At 48.7% G+C, this 16,123-nt stretch overlaps 1 protein-coding gene across 1 annotated transcript; it reads right to left on the minus strand.

Annotated features, from left to right (window-relative positions):
* Positions 1-934: 934 nt before the first annotated feature.
* On the minus strand, positions 935-15,850 carry LOC148145069 (uncharacterized). The gene is made up of 6 exons (XM_087973385.1): positions 15,739-15,850; positions 15,495-15,647; positions 14,980-15,280; positions 14,844-14,933; positions 14,287-14,587; positions 935-982 (listed from the first exon to the last, which is right to left on the minus strand). The coding sequence occupies exons 1-6, from the start codon at positions 15,848-15,850 to the stop codon at positions 935-937; spliced, it is 1,005 nt and encodes a 334-aa protein (XP_087829511.1).
* Between the last annotated feature and the right edge of the window lie 273 nt (positions 15,851-16,123).

The raw sequence follows: 16,123 nt of genomic DNA on the forward strand, positions 1-16,123 counted from the left end.
CCACCTTCAGACCTTTCAGCTTCCCCAGCACCTTCTCCTGAGTGATGGTCACTACCCACACCTCTGCCCCTGGCTCTCCTGAATTCCTGGGAAAGGCCGTCTCCCTTGCTTTGGTTGAAGACAACACTTGGAGGCATGGTGCTGGGAGTGTGCGGGATAAGCTGCTGCAGCAGATGGTGTGGGTGTGGGCCTGATGTCGCACAATGCCATCTCACAGACTGCACCCCACCCCCCCCCCCACCCCCCACCCCCACCGGCCTGGTCTTGTGTCTACGCTGAAAGGCAAGGCCTCTGGCTGAGAGGGCAAAGCAAGGCAATGATGCTGTGAACATGGAAGTGGGTGCAAGGTGAGTGAACATCCAGAGAGCAAGTGAGGAGCCCAGAATCACCATGAGCAGGGGAGGATACAGTCTTCTCACCACAGCAGCCTCACAACAAGAGGGGACTGGAGTGCAGAACCGTGCTGTGTGTATGTATGTGTGTATGCCTGTGTCCGTGTGTCTGTCTGTGCTTGTGTGTGCATGTGTGTGTGTGTGTGTGTGTATGTATGTGCGTGTGTGTTTGTGCGAGTGTCTGTGCTTGTGTCTGTGTGTGTGTTTGTGCGTGTGTCTGTGTTTGTGTCTGTGTGTGTGTTTATGCACGTGTGTATGTTTCTGTCTGTGTATATTACCGTGTGTGTGTGTGTGTGTGTGTGTATCAGAGTTGTGCCAAGACGATGTGGTGAGGTTGGTATGTGACAGATGCCTGGCTCCTTGGGCATTGGGTGTGTGTGGTCCATCCTGATGAAGGGCTTTTGCCCGAAACGTCAATTTTGAAGCTCCTTGGAAGCTGCCTGAACTGCTGCGCTCTTCCAGCACCACTAATCCAGAACCTGAGATGTCAGTGCCCAGGATTAGAGGTCCCCAGGATCAAGTGGGGGTCGATAGGTTCCTGTTCAGGCTTCCAGTTTGGGAATTCTCGGTGCCTGGTTTCCATCTGGTGGCTGGGAGAATGAGAAACTGGACATTAATGAGGTAATAATAACATTGTCCGTTAGTGATAATCCATAAAAATAGGTCTCTCTCAGCATTCTCTCACAAGAACTGTGCCTCACCATGCAACACTTAGCTGGAAGACAGGACTCCTGCTCCCAAAGTCAAGAATATCATCACTGGAAATCTCAAACAACTTTCCCAACTTTCTCAACAATGGTCATGGTTTTCAGGGGCTGGGAAATTTCAGTTTTATTGCTCCCAATGAGCGTTTTGCTGGTGGAGATTAGTCTTTGATTCCTAGAAATTCCAGAACAATTCCACTCCAATGTCAACTTTAAACAGCTCTATTACCTTCCAAATCTGATCACGTTCAGGTCCGTTTATTTCATTAATCATGGGATGTGCAGAGGCTAATCCTATTGTCAAACATTAGACAATAGTTACTGTCCTTAGACCGGCTTTTTATTGAATTCAAACTTTGCCACATGTCATGGTGGGTTCAAGCTGATGTCCCCAGAACATTAGGCTGAGGGCCTGGATTACAATCACATGACTATTACACTACCACCTTGATGTCAGAGATGGGCTGTGAGTGAGTAATAATGGTGCCTCCAATTGTCAAACTCATTACAGACCCATCAGAGGTCACAGACTGAAGGCTATTGGCGCAACGACCATGGGTGACACCAGGAAATGTTTCTGCCCCCCTCCCCCCTAATCCTGGGTTGTAAACTGGAACGTGTTGCCTCAAACCTCCAAAGGAAATGTAAATATTTGAAGGAAATCCCATTTCCACAGATGCAGGGAAACGGGGAAAGAGAGGGGAACTGATTTGGAATGCTCTACCAATGAGCTAGTACCGCCACAATGTGCTGAATGCTACTGCTCTGTGCTGTATCACTCTCGGATTCCCCAGTGGCTCAATACCCTTCCTATTCTAGGTCTTTTCTCCAGGTGCAGGAGTCCAGAGCTGGAGGGCATCGGTTGTGAGTGAGAGGGATAAGATATAAAGGGAACCCAAGGGGCAACTTTTTCACACAGAGGGTGGTGCGGGTAAGGAATGGGCTGCCAGAGGAAGTGGTGGAGGCTGGTACAATTACAGCATTTCGAAGGAATCTGGATGGGTATACGGATAGGAAGGATTTAGAGAGATATGGGACAAATGCTGGCAAATGGGACTAGATTGGGTTGGGATATCTGCTCGGCATGGACGAGTTGGACCGAAGGGTCTGTTTCCATGCTGTACATCTCTACAACTCTGTGCCCCTACAGTGTGATGCTCACATTGGGACAGAGGTCTCCAGCTGGGACCTAAGCAATGAGGTTTTTTCGTATTCTAATGCCCTTCAGCACTCTGCGCTACTGTTCATGACGCCAAGAATAAACAAAGGAACATATACAGTAAGTGCAGGAGCAGGCCATTCGGCCCCTCCAGTCTTTCAGCAAGACCATGGCTGGTCTGTTCATCCTTCGAGTTTCACATTCCCAATAACCTTTGGTTTCTCTGCCTGACGAGAATCTATTTACCTCCACCTCAATCACCCGCCCCCACATCTGCTTCTGTTTTCAAAACAGCCTCATCACGCTTTCTGAATATTTGTGTCAGCAACTCCCCAGGTCTCTCTGTTGCTGCCCACAGCAGCTCCCTCCCTCCCTCTTCCCTCTCTCCGTCCTCTGCCCATGGCCACCCTACAATCAGGATACTCTCTTTCACCAGTCGGGAAGAGGTAGCCAGTGTTCCCGCCTGTCGGAATAGGATTATCACGGCAATACTATGAAGAGACCTTGAGTTCTCCTTAATGAATTCCTTGAGATTCCCCATTGGTATGAGGCTCTATTCCTGATGAAGGACTTTTGCCCGAAACCTTGATTTTCCTGCTCCTCGGATGCTGCCTGTGCTTTTCCAGCACCACTCTGATCTAGACCCTGGTTTCCAGCATCTGCAGTCCTTGTTTTTATCAGGATGCAAAGACCTTCCCACCTTCAACTTGGTTCCTTTGGAGACCTCCTGCCCTCCCCCCTCCCCACCCCCCCCCCCCCCCCCCACTCCACCCAATGACATCTCTACCCCTTCTCAGGTTGGGAAGATTCCAGCCCATTTACTCCACTCTCTCATGGAACACCTACCTCCAGAAATTTCAGCTTCCCTCAGATTTCCAGCATTGTCCAAGTTTGCATTTGTAGCTATGATCCTCTGTGCGATTGGCTGATGCTGCTAAATTTTTCCTAATCACCCTGTTCAGTGATATTGTGAAACATAGAAACTCAGAGTGGGAGTAAGCCATTCGGCCCATCGAATCTGTTCCTTCCTTCAGTGTGATCATGGCAGATCATCCAACTCAGTCCCCTGTTCCTGCTTTCTCCCCATACCCTTTGATCCCTTTAGCCCTAAACACTGCTTCTAAGTCCTACCTCAAATCATTCAATGTTTTGGCTTCAACTGTTTTCTGTGGCAGAGAATTCCACAGCCTCCCACCCCCCCCACCCCTCCTCTCTCTGGGTGAAGACATTTCTCCTCAGCTCAGTCCTGAATGGCCCACCCTGTATCTATAGGCCATCATCCTCGGTTTTGGACTCTCTCGTCATCAGGAACATCCTTCTCGAACATATCCTGTCTAGTCCTGTTAGATTTTTAACAGAAACAAGAGGAATCACTGGATCTGGTCACAGTCGAACTGAGTCAGGAAGGGACAGGCCCACTGTGCCAATAGGCTTGGACTGATGTACGTTGTGATTAGCTGGTACTGAGCAGTGTGCTGTGTCATTGGATGATACTGAGGGGTGTACATGATTGGCTAGTTTTGGGTGTTCTGTGTGATTGGCTGATATTAAGTGGGGATAGGCTGTGTCATTGGCTGGTATTGAGAGGCATGGGCTTTTTAATTGGTTTGGATTGAGGTGGAGTGGACTTTCTGATTGGCTGCTATTGTGGGTGGAAGGCTACATGATTGGTATTGTGGAGGGTGCTTTATTTTTTTTTCTTTTTCTTTTCTTCCTTTTTTTTTGTTTTTTTTTTACACAAAGTGCACGAATCTTTATTCAAATTCCACCACCAGGAAGATAGGAAAACACCAGGGTGGCCAGTGACAAACACTGCCCTTCACATCAAAGGGCAGTGCTGTGTGATCAAAACAGTGAAGGGGAGGGTAGGGACTAAATCAAAATAGAGTTGGAGGGGGAAATAATGCACTCCACTCCCTGCGGCGCCCACCTCTCCCTGAACAACTCCAGGGTGTTGGTCGACACCGCGTGCTCCTTCTCCAAGGACACCTGGGCTCTAACCGCGGAAGAGGGGCAGGCAGTCGGCCCTAACGACCCCCTCCACGGCCCGCTGCCTGGACCTGTTGATGACCAGTTTGGCCAGGCCCAGGAGCAGACCCACACGGAGGTCTTCAGACCTGCCCTCCTTCCTCCGTACCAGGTGCCCGAAGATCAGGAGCGTGGGACTGAAGTGCAGCCAAAAGCAGAGGAGGAGGATTTTCAGGAAATCAAAAAGGGAGTGCAAACGCCCACACCCAATATATACGTGGTCCACGGACTCCACAGCGCCACAGACCAAGCAGTTGGGCTGGGAGTCCATGAACCACCGCAATCTGTGGTTGCAGGGGACTGCTGCGTGCAGCACCCTCCACCCCAGATCCCCGAGAGAAAGGGGGAGGACTCCCGCGTAGAGAGCCCTCCACTGGGGATCCCCACCGCCCGGTGGCAAATGGGCACGTCAAGGCGTGTCCGGACGGTGGATGAGGGAGAAGAGGTGGACGGTGAGCAGCAGCAGTCTATGCAGGGCCCACCTTTTCACATCCTTGAAAGAAACAAAATTAAAATTCCGGAGGCGGCTCAGGTTGTGGGGCACAGGCTCCCGCGGGAAGTACGGGACCCTGGGGCCAATGTGAAATTCCGTCCGGGCTGGGGTGACCGCGGACGGGATCCCACCGCACACCTGAGCGTCCTCCAACTGGTGCACTACGTCGGGTCCGAGCACCGCCGTTTTAAGGCGTCGGATGGCGGTGGCCACGTACTGGACGTCTACCGCTGCCCTGCCTGCTATGTCCTGCGGCAGCGTCCAGCCCAGGCCCCCGGCACCCAGCACGTCCCCGACCCTGGTCACCCTCGCCGCCGCGGCCCTGGAGGGTGCTTTGTTTTTTTTTTTTTTGTTTTTTTTTCTTTTTTTTTAACCAGGTGATCCCCTGTTTATCTTTTTTTTTAATCTTTTTTCTTAAACCCCCACACTACCACCTAAGTGCGGTAGTGCTTATTTTTTCCCCAGCACCCATGGTGTGTGTGTGCAGGTGTGAGACACAGTGGAAGACACAAAGTGCACCAATCTTTATTCAATTTCCACCACCAGGAAGATAGGAAAACACCCGGGTGGCCAGTGACAAACACTGCCCTTCACATCAAAGGGCAGTGCTGTGTGATCAAAACAGTGAAGGGGAGGGTAGGGACTAAATCAAAATAGAGTTGGAGGGAGAAATGATGCACTCCACTCCCTGCGGAGGAGGGTGCTTTGTAATTGGCTGGTACTGGGTGTGATTGGCTGAAATTAAGGGGACCACATGATTGATTAGTATTGAGGGGGCTATGTGATTGGCTGGTATAGAAGGGGTTAAAAATGTGGTGCTGGAAAAACACAGCAGGCCAGGCAGCATCCGAGGAGCAGGAGAATCGATGTTTCGGGCATAAGCCCTTCTTCAGGAATGAGGCTGGTGTGCCAAGCAGGCTGAGATAAAGGGTAGGGGGAGGGGTGCTGGGAATACGATAGGTGGAAGGTAGTTAAGGTGAGGGTGATAGGCCAGAGAAGGGGTGGGGGCAGAGAGGTCGGGAAGAAGATTGCAGGTCAAGAAGGCGGTGCTGAATCCGAGGGTTGGGACTGAGATAAGGTGGGGGGAGGGGAAATGAGGAAACTGGAGAAATCTACATTCATCCCTTGTGGTTGGAGGGTTCCTAGGCGGAAGATGAGGCGCTCTTTCTCCAGGCGTCATGTGGCCAGGGTCTGGTGATGGAGGAGGCCAAGGACCTGCATGTCCTTGGTGGAGTGGGAGGGGGAGTTAAAGTGTTCATCCACGGGGCGGTTGGGTTGGTTGGTGCGGGTGTCCCAGATGTGTTCTCTGAAACGTTCCGCAAGTAGGAGGCCTGTCTCCCCAATGTAGAGGAGGCCGCAGCAGATGCAGTAAATGATGTGTGTGGAGGTGCAGGTGAATTTGTGACGGATATGGAAGGATCCATTGGGGCCTTGGAGGGAGGTGAGGGGGGAAGGTTGGGCGCAAGTTTTGCCTTTCTTGCGGTTGCAAAGGAAGGTGCCGGGAGCGGAGGTTGGGTTGGTGGGGGGTGTGGACCTGACGAGGGAGTCACGGAGGGAGTGGTCTCTCCAGAATGCTGATAGGGGTGGGGAGGGAAATATATCCCTGGTGGTGGGGTCTGTTTGGAGATGGTGGAAATGACGGAGGATGATACGATGTATTCGGATGTTGGTGGGGTGGTGGGTGACGACGAGTGGGATTCTGTCCTGGTGGTGATTGGAGGGGCGGGGTTCAAGGACTGAGGAGTGGGAAGTGGAGGAGATGTGGTGGAGAGCATCGTCATCCACGTCGGAGGGGAAATTGCGGTCTTTGAAGAAGGAGGCCATTTGAGTTGTTCAGTAATGGAATTGGTTCTCCTGGGAGCGGAGGCGGAGGAATTGGGAATATGGGATGGTGTTTTTACAGGGGGCAGGGTGGGAGGAGGTGTAATCTAGGTAGCTGTGGGAGTCAGTTGGTTTGTAGTAAATGTCTGTGCTGAGTCGGTCGCCCAAGATAGAAATGGAGAGGCCTAGGAAGGGGAGGGAGGAGTCTGAGACATTCCAGGTAAATTTGAGGTCGGGGTGGAAGATGTTAGTAAAGTGGATGAACTGTTCAACCTCCTCGTGGGAGCACGAGGTAGCGCCAATACAATCACCGATGTAGCGGAGGAAAAGGTGGGGAGTGGTGCCAGTGTAGCTGCGGAAGATGGACTGTTCCACATATCCGATGAATAGGCAGGCATAGCTGGGGCCCATGCGGGTGCCAATGGCTACTCCTTTGGTTTGGAGGAAGTGGGAGGATTGGAAATAGAAGTTGTTAAGAGTGAGGACCAGTTCAGTCAGTCGAAGGAGGGTGTCAGTGGAAGGGTACTGGTTGGGTCGGCTGGAGAGGAAGAAGCGAGGGCTTGGAGGCCTTCGTGATGGAAGTGTGTAGAGGGAGGAGGAGAGCTTCTTCAAGATAGGCATCCTTGCAAGAGGATTCGCAGTAGGTTAAGATCAACTAGAAGAACGTGAGGACTGCAGATGCTGGAGTACCAGAGTTGAAAAATGTGGTGCTGGAAAAACACAGCAGGCCAGGCAGCATCCGAGGAGCAGGAGAATCGACGTTTCGGGCATAAGCCCTCCTTCAGGAATGAGGCTGGTGTGCCAAGCGGGCTGAGATAAAAGGTAGAGGGGAGGGAATTTGGGGAGGGGTGCTGGGAATCCGATAGGTGGAAGGAGGTGAGGGTGAGGGTGATAGGCCGGAGAGAGGGTGGGGGCGGAGAGAACGGGAAGAAGATTGCAGATCAAGAGGGCGGTGCTGAATCCGGAGTTTGGGACTGAGATAAGGTGGGGGGAGGGGAAATGAGGAAACTGGAGAAATCTGAGTTCATCCCTTGTGGTTGGAGGGTTCCTAGGCAGAAGATGAGACGCTCTTCCTCCAGGCGTCATGTGGCCATGGACCTGGCGATGGAAGAGGCCATGGACCTGCATGTTTCTGAGGGTTGGGACTGAGCTATAGAAGGAGTTGTGTGATTGGCTGGTATAGAGGCTATGCCACGATGTGGAGGTGCTGGTGTTGGACTGGGTGGACAAAGTTCACCTGATCCAAAAGTTTGTGCTTCCAAATGAACCTGTTGGACTATAACCTGGTGGAGTGTGATTTGTAATATTGTGGGTATGGGCTGTGTGATTGGCTGGTATTGTGGGTATGGGCTGTGTGATTGGCTGGTATTGTGGGTATGGGCTGTGTGATTGGCTGGTATTGTGGGTATGGGCTGTGTGATTGGCTGGTATTGTGGGTATGGGCTGTGTGATTGGCTGGTATTGATGATGAGATTGTCAAGTGATATTTTGGTCATGGAAAATACCAAGTGGCCTTGGGTTTGACTGCACCTGCACCTTGGAGAATGAGTGGAAACGTTAGGACCTATTACCGGACCGGAACAGCTGATAATATTGCATTAATTGTTGCTTTATAAATAGAATCCCATTATCCCACTTTAAAAATGAATTATTTATGATTGTGACTGAGTGTGTAAATACCCTGCTACATCCACAAAATCAGAGAAACAATGGAGAAAAAAACTGCTTCCCTTCGTACAAAGTGAGTTCTTTGATCATCTATAAAAATTCTTGGTGCAACTGGAATGAAACAGCTGAAGCAGACATTGGGAATGTATTCTGAGGAAGGGTCACCGAAACCGAAACGTTAACTCTGATTTCTCTCCACAGATGCAGCTGGACCCGTTGAGCTTTTCCAGCAATCTCTGTACTTGGTTCTGATTGGGAATGTGTGCGTGCAGTCGAGCAGAAAGGGGAAGCTGAGCACCGAGGTGTTCTCTCCAGCTGTCACCTCCTCTGCCAGCTCACGGTCAGCAGTGATACACATGCCCCGTTCTGGTTCTTCACCAAAACTGAGGCGCCAGCAGCTCCCTGTATTACAAGATGATTAGGGGTATAGATAGGGTTGACCGTGAGAACCTTTTTCCACGTATGGAGTCAGCTATTACGAGGGGGCATAGCTTGAGATTAAGGGGTGGTAGGTATAGGACAGATGTTAGGGGTAGGTTCTTTACTCAGCGAATCGTGAGTTCATGGAATGCCCTGCCAGTAGTAGTGGTGGACTCTCCCTCTTTATGGGCATTTAAGCGGGCATTGGATAGGCATATGGAGGATAGTGGGCTAGTGTAGGTTAGGTGGGCTTGGATCGGCGCAACATCGAGGGCCAAAGGGCCTGTACTGCGCTGTATTCTTCTATGTTCTATGTTCTATGTTCATCGCTGCAAACTATATCTCCCTCAGTCCAAAGATTGGATTGGCCATGAGAAGTGCAGGGTTGAGGAGGATGGCTCTGGATGGGATGCTCTCTGGAGGGTCAGTGTGGTCTGGATGGGCCAAGTGGCTAGCTTCCACACTGTAGGGATTCAATGATGCTAAGTAGGCCATTCAGCCCATCGAATCTGTTCCACCATTCAATCAGATCATTGCTGGTCTGATCATCTTCAACTCCACTTTCCCCACTTTTCCCCATACCTCTCGATTCCCTTCCTGAATAAAAATCTGTCTATCTCAGCTTTGAATATAAATACCAACCCAGCCTCTGTGTAAAGAAGTTCCACACATTCAGTAAATAGACAAAGTATTTTCCCTGGGGTCAGGGATTGGGTTGGGATATCTGGTCGGCATGGAAGGGTTGGACCGAAGGGTCTGTTTCCATGCTGTACATCTCTATGATTCTAAGTAAATAGAGAGAGAGAAATAAAGAGAGAGAGAGAGTCTGAAAGATAAAGAGAGACTATAGTCTTGTTGGGTTGCTTTAATCTCACATCCATGAGATTGTGTTTAAGACTAACAGGCCCCACAGAGGGAATGGGAAAAACTGTTTTCTTGGCCTTCCTTTATATCACTGGCAATGACATAGTAAATCTAAATACTACAATGTGCGGGGTTCAGAGATGTACCAGATATAGGAATATATGGGAATGTTTGTAAATTTTCTCCATCATTTGCATCTGGAGTGGGTAATCTTGTGAATTCACCAAAAATAGAGGGACATTGTTTGCCCATAGTTAACTCTTCACAATATAAAGAAACTTGTTCCATTTATGTATTGACCTGTTCTCCATTGTTCTGTTATAAGGCATATTTATAAACGTCAGCTTGGAATCCATAAGACCGGAAACAATAGGTGCAGGAGGAGGCCATTCGGCCCCTCCAGCTTGCTCCCCCACTCAAATGCATTATTGCTGTTCCAACAAAGAAGGCAACTTTACCTCCAGATTTGGAGAAGGTGTTATGTAAGGACTTTAGAACACCAGAGCAACTATGTGGTGATAGCATGGATCTGCTCCATTAGGTATAAGTAGCAGAGTGTGTGTAGAGTTGGGGACAGAGAGAAGCTCATGGAGAGGGTGGCAGGAGCCTGACGTCTAGCCATGTGAATGTTAGAAACACATCCAGAGAGGTACATGGAGCATACCTTAGCATTAGATTGTAAGTTTATGGAACAGTATTTCAGTGAGATTAAAGCCTGGTTCCTCTTACCCAATGCTTCATTGTGCTTTCATTGGACAACCCTTTCTGTAGAATATCCTGCATGAAATGGAGCTTTTGTTGTGTAAGCTGCATGAACAGTATTCTCTATCAATGTGATTTGGATACAAATTGGGCTCTCAGCCGAGAGCCAGGTCCATCTTTGAAGGAGAAAGTTCAGTAACTGATGGGCTGAAGGGGCTCTTTCTGTTCTGTAGTCCTCTATGACTCTCCTGAGGACTGGTGTTTGTTATTGAAGTGTGATCCCACCAGTGTCCCATGTGCCTTTGACATGAAGTATAGAACATAAAACACAGAACATTACAGCGTAGTACAGGCCCTTCGGCCCTCGATGTTGAGATGACCTGCGGAACCAATCTGAACCCCATCTAACCTACACTATTCCATTTTCATCCATATGCCTATACAATGACCATTTAAATGCCCTAACAGTTGTGTGTCCACTACTGTTGCAGGCAGGGCATTCACACCCCTACTACTCTGAGTAAATAAACTACCTCTTACATCTGTCCTCTGTCTATCACCCCTCAGTTTAAAGCTATGTCCCCTCGTGCTAGCCATCACCATCCAAGGAAAAAGGCTTTCACTGTTCACCCTATCTAATCCTCTGATCATCTTGTATGTCTCTGCTAAGTCACCTCTTAACCTTCTTCTCTCTAATGAAAACCGCCTCAAGTCCCTCAGCCTTTCCTCATAAGACATTCCCTCCATACCAGGCAACATCCTGGTAAATCTCCTCTGAACCCTTTCCAAAGCTTTCACATCCTTCCTATAATGTGGTGACCAGAACTGTATGTAATACTCCAAGTGCGCCCACACCAGAGTTTTGTACAGCTGAAATATGACCTCAAGGCTCTGAAACTTAATCCCTCTACTAATAAAAGCTAACACACCATATGCCTTCTTAACAATCCTATCAACCTGGGTGGCAACTTTCAAGGATCTATGTACCTGGACACTGAGATCTCTCTGCTCATCTACACTACCAAGAATCTTACCATTAGCCCAGTACTCTGTATTCCTGTTACTCCTTCCAAAGTGAATCACCTCACACTTATCCATGTTAAACTCTCAGCCAGCTCTGCAGCTTATCTATGTCCCTCTGTAACCTGTAACATCCTTCCGCACTGTCCACAACTCCACTGACTTTATTGTCATCCGCAAATTTACTAACCCATCCTTCTCTGCCCTCATCCAGGTCATTTATAAAAATGACAAACTGCAGTGGCCCCAAAACTTACCCTTGTGGTACACCATTAGTAACTGAATTCCAGGATGAATATTTCCCATCAACCACCACCCTCCATTCAGCTAGCCAATTTCTGATCTAAACCGCTAAATCACCCTCAATCCCATGCCTCCATATTTTCTGCAATATCCTACCATAGGGAACCTTTATCAAACGCCTTACTGAAATCCATATACACCATATCAACCACTTTACTCATCCATCTGTATGGTCACCTTCTCAAAGAGCTCAATGAGGTTTGTGAGGCATGACCTAACCTTCACCATGTTGACTATCCATAATCAAATTATTCCATTCTAGATGATTATAAACCCTATCTCTTATCACCTTTTCCAACACTTTACCCACAACCAAAGTAAGGCTCACCGGTCTATAATTCCCAGGGTTATCCCTACTCCCCTCCTTGAACAAGGGAACAACATTTGCTATCCCCCAGTCTTCTGGCACTATTAATGCTGACAATGGCAACATAAAGATCAAAGCCAAAGGCTCTACAATCTCCTCCCTAGCTTCCCAGAGAATCCTAGGATAAATCCCATCCAGCCCAGGGGATTTATCTATTTTTACACTTAGCAGAATTGCTAACACTACCTCCTTATGAACATCAATTCCATCTTGTCTAATAGCCGGATCTCAGTACTCTCCTCAACAACATTGTCTTTTTGCTGTGTGAATACTGACAAGAAAGATTCATTTAGGGCCTCTCCTATCTCATCGGACTCCACATGCAAATTCCCATAACTGTCCTTGACTGGTCCTAATCTTACCCTAGTCATTCTTTTATTCCTGACATACCGATAGAAAGCTTAAGGGACTTCCTTGATCCTGCCTGCCAAAGGCTTGTCATGTCTCCTCCTGGCTCTTCTGAGCTCTCTCTTTTGGTACTTGAGGAGACTGGTGTGGTCAGCCATTTACAGTTTTCTGATTAAATTAATAATGGACAGTTGACAAACCACACAACAAAGCAGCCACACGGGGTGGGAATTGCAATGGGTCAGTGTCTTTGTCCCCAGTCAAGTTGCTCATTAACCAAGCTATTTTTGTTTATTCACTCATGGGATGTGAGCATCACTGGCTGGGCCAACATTTATTACCCATCCCTAGTTGCCCTTGAGAAGGTTGTGGTGAGCTGCCACCTTGAACTGCTGCAGTCCACTTGGTTTTAGGTAGACCCACAATGCCCTTATGGAGGGAGTTCTAGGATTTAGAATCAGTGACAGTGAAGGAACAGCAATATATTTGCAAGTCAGAATGGTGAATGGTTTGGAGGGGAACTTGCAGAGGGTGATGTTCCCATGTATCTGCTGCCCTTGTCCTAAATGGAAGTGATCGTGGGTTAGGAAGATGCTGTCTGAGGATCTTTGGTGAATTTCTGCAGTGCATCCTGTAGATAGTACACATTGCTGCTACTGAGCGCCGGTGGTGGAGGGACTGGGTGTTTGTGGATGTAGTGCCAATCAAATGGGGGCTGTTTTGTGCTGGATGGTGTCAAGCTTTTTGAGTGTTGTTGGAGCTGCCCCCATCCAGGCACTTGGGGAGTATTCCCTCACCCTCCTGACTCGTGCCTTGTGGACAGACTTACCCACAAACCCTGTGCTCACCATATTTGTTTACTCATTTTAAAAACGTTCTCTCAGCTGACAGAGAGTTACTTTTTGTCACTTCTGTTCTCGTGCTTCCAGTGTGGTTGTCAGCTTTTGTTCAACATGACTCTTGGTGCTGCACAGATGTCACACACAACTCTGAGAGCTATTCGCCTTTCAAGCTGCCTGTACAGAAGAAATTCTCTTCAAACTGGCACCAGCAAATACCTGGCACTACGTTCCTGGCTGGGATTGAGTGCACAGCACTTGCTGAGATCCAGCTGATTCTCTTTAGCAGCTTGGCCAACCTCTGAGCTGTTCACAGGCCCAGGGAGGGCCAGACAGTGGAAACCACATCCAATCCATCTCATCATTCACAACGTCTGGGCCAGCCAACTGGGGCTGGGTCTTAGGCTGACACACAGAGACATACACACAGATGTACAGACACACAGATGTGCGCATACACACACATACACACATGCAGACATACAGACACATGGATGCACGCATACGCACATACATAGACACAGAGACATGCAGACACACAGAGAAACACACACTCACAGACAAACACACATGTGCACACACATGCCAACACACACAAGCGTGCGACGCACACACACAGACCTACAGACATATGCAGAGGCAGATACTTGGAAAGAGACATACACATGTACATACACAGACAGACAGACAGACAGATACACACAGACAGAAACTTCGACAAACAGAGACACACACCTACAGTCTCTCTCTCTCTCTCTCACACACACACACACACACCTACAGACACATACAGAGGCATAGGCAGACACTTGGAAAGAGACACATACATGTACATACACAGACAGACACTCAAACAGGCACAGAGACAGACAGATACACACAGACATACACTTAGACAGAGACACACAAAGACAGTTTCTCACATACACGCGCACACAAAGGCATGCAGTTATACATCCAAATAGGTGGAGAGAGTCACACAGACAGATATATACAGCAGACACCCATACAGATGCGTGGAGAAACACAGACAGACACACATGTGCGCTAACGCGCGCACACACACACACACAAACAGACATACAGACACACAGACGTGCAAAGACACAGAGACATACAGACACACGGACAAGCGCGCACACACACACAGAGACATACAGACACGGACATGCGCATACACACATGCACAGACACAGAGACATACAGACATGGACATGCACATACACACACGCACAGACACAGAGACATACGGACACACGGACATGCGCACACACATACATACACACACACAGAGACATACAGACACGGACATGCGCATACACATACACACAGACACATACAGACACACGGACATGCACATACACACATGCACAGACATATAGACACACAGACATGCGCACACACACACACAAACACAGAGACATACAGACACACGGACATGCACATATACACACACACAGACACAGAGACATGCAGATACACGGACATGCATCTACACACACGCACACACACAGACACACAGACATGCGCATTCACACACACACACACGGACATGCAGATACACACACACAGAGATATACCGACACACGGACATGCAGATACACACACACACACACACAGAGACATACCGACACACGGAAGTGCACCTACAGATGCACAGAGACACATTCAGACACACAGACATGCAAATACATACAGACACACAGACATGCGCACACAGAGACATACAGACACACAGACATGCGCACACACACACACAGACATACAGACACATGGACGTGCACATACACACATACACATAGACACAGAGACATACAGACACAAGGACATGCGCACACACACAGAAACAGAGACATACAGACACACAGAAGTGCACATACACACAGAGACATACAGACACACAGAAGTGCACATACACACACAGACATACAGACACACGGACATGCAGATGCACACACACACTGAGACACAGAGACATACCGACACACGGACATGCAAATATATACACGCACACAGACATAGAGACACACGGATATGCACAAACATAGACACAGAGACATACAGACACATGGAAATGCACATACACAGAGACATACAGACACACAGAAGTGCACATACACACACACACAGACACAGAGACATACAGACACACGGACGTGCTCATACACACACAGAGACATACAGACACACGGAAGTACACATACACACACAGACATACAGACAGACGGATATGCAAACACACACACAGACACACAGAGACATACCAACACACACGGAAGTGCACATACACACACAGAGACATACAGACACACGGACGTGCACATACACACTGACACACACAGACACAGAGACATACAGACACGCGGAAATGCACATGCGCACACACACACAGACACAGACATACAGACACACGGACATGCACATACACACACACACAGACACAGAGACATACAGACACATGGACATGCATATACACACACGCACACAGACACAGAGGCAAACAGATACACAGAAGTGCACTTACACACTGACACACACAGACACAGAGACATACAGACACACGGACATGCACATACACACACACAGACGTACAGACACACGGAAGTGCACATACACACAGGCACACAGAGACATACAGACACACGGACACGCACATACACACACACAGACACACAGACATACAGACACACGGACATGCACATACACACACAGACACAGACATAAAGACACACACAGAGACATACAGATACACAGAAGTGCACATACACACACACAGACATACAGATACACGGAAGTGCACATACACACATACACATAGACACAGAAACATACAGACACACAGAAGTGCGCATACACACACACACATACATACAGACATGCAGACACGCGCGCGCGCACACACACACAGACATACAGACACACGGACATGCAGATACACACACACACAGACATACCGACACACAGAGGTGCTCATACACACATACGTAGACGCATA

The sequence above is a fragment of the Chiloscyllium plagiosum genome, unplaced genomic scaffold (assembly GCF_037043375.1).
Source record: "Chiloscyllium plagiosum isolate Xiang-an unplaced genomic scaffold, Cpla_swu_hap1 HiC_scaffold_26, whole genome shotgun sequence".
Classification (NCBI taxonomy): Eukaryota; Metazoa; Chordata; class Chondrichthyes; order Orectolobiformes; family Hemiscylliidae; genus Chiloscyllium; species Chiloscyllium plagiosum.

Excerpts from the sequence above, each read along its gene's own strand:
- LOC148145069 (XM_087973385.1), bottom strand. The coding sequence starts at position 15,850 with ATGTCTGTGTCTGTGTGTGTATGTGCATGTCCGTGTGTCTGTATGTCT. Across the intron at positions 15,281-15,494 it reads GTGTGTGCGCATGTGCATTT|GTGTGTCTGTATGTCTCTGT; the intron begins CCGCGTGTCTGT and ends ATGAGCACGTCC. Across the intron at positions 14,934-14,979 it reads CTTCTGTGTGTCTGTATGTC|TGTCTATGTGTATGTGTGTA; the intron begins TCTGTTTCTGTG and ends TGTATGTCTCTG.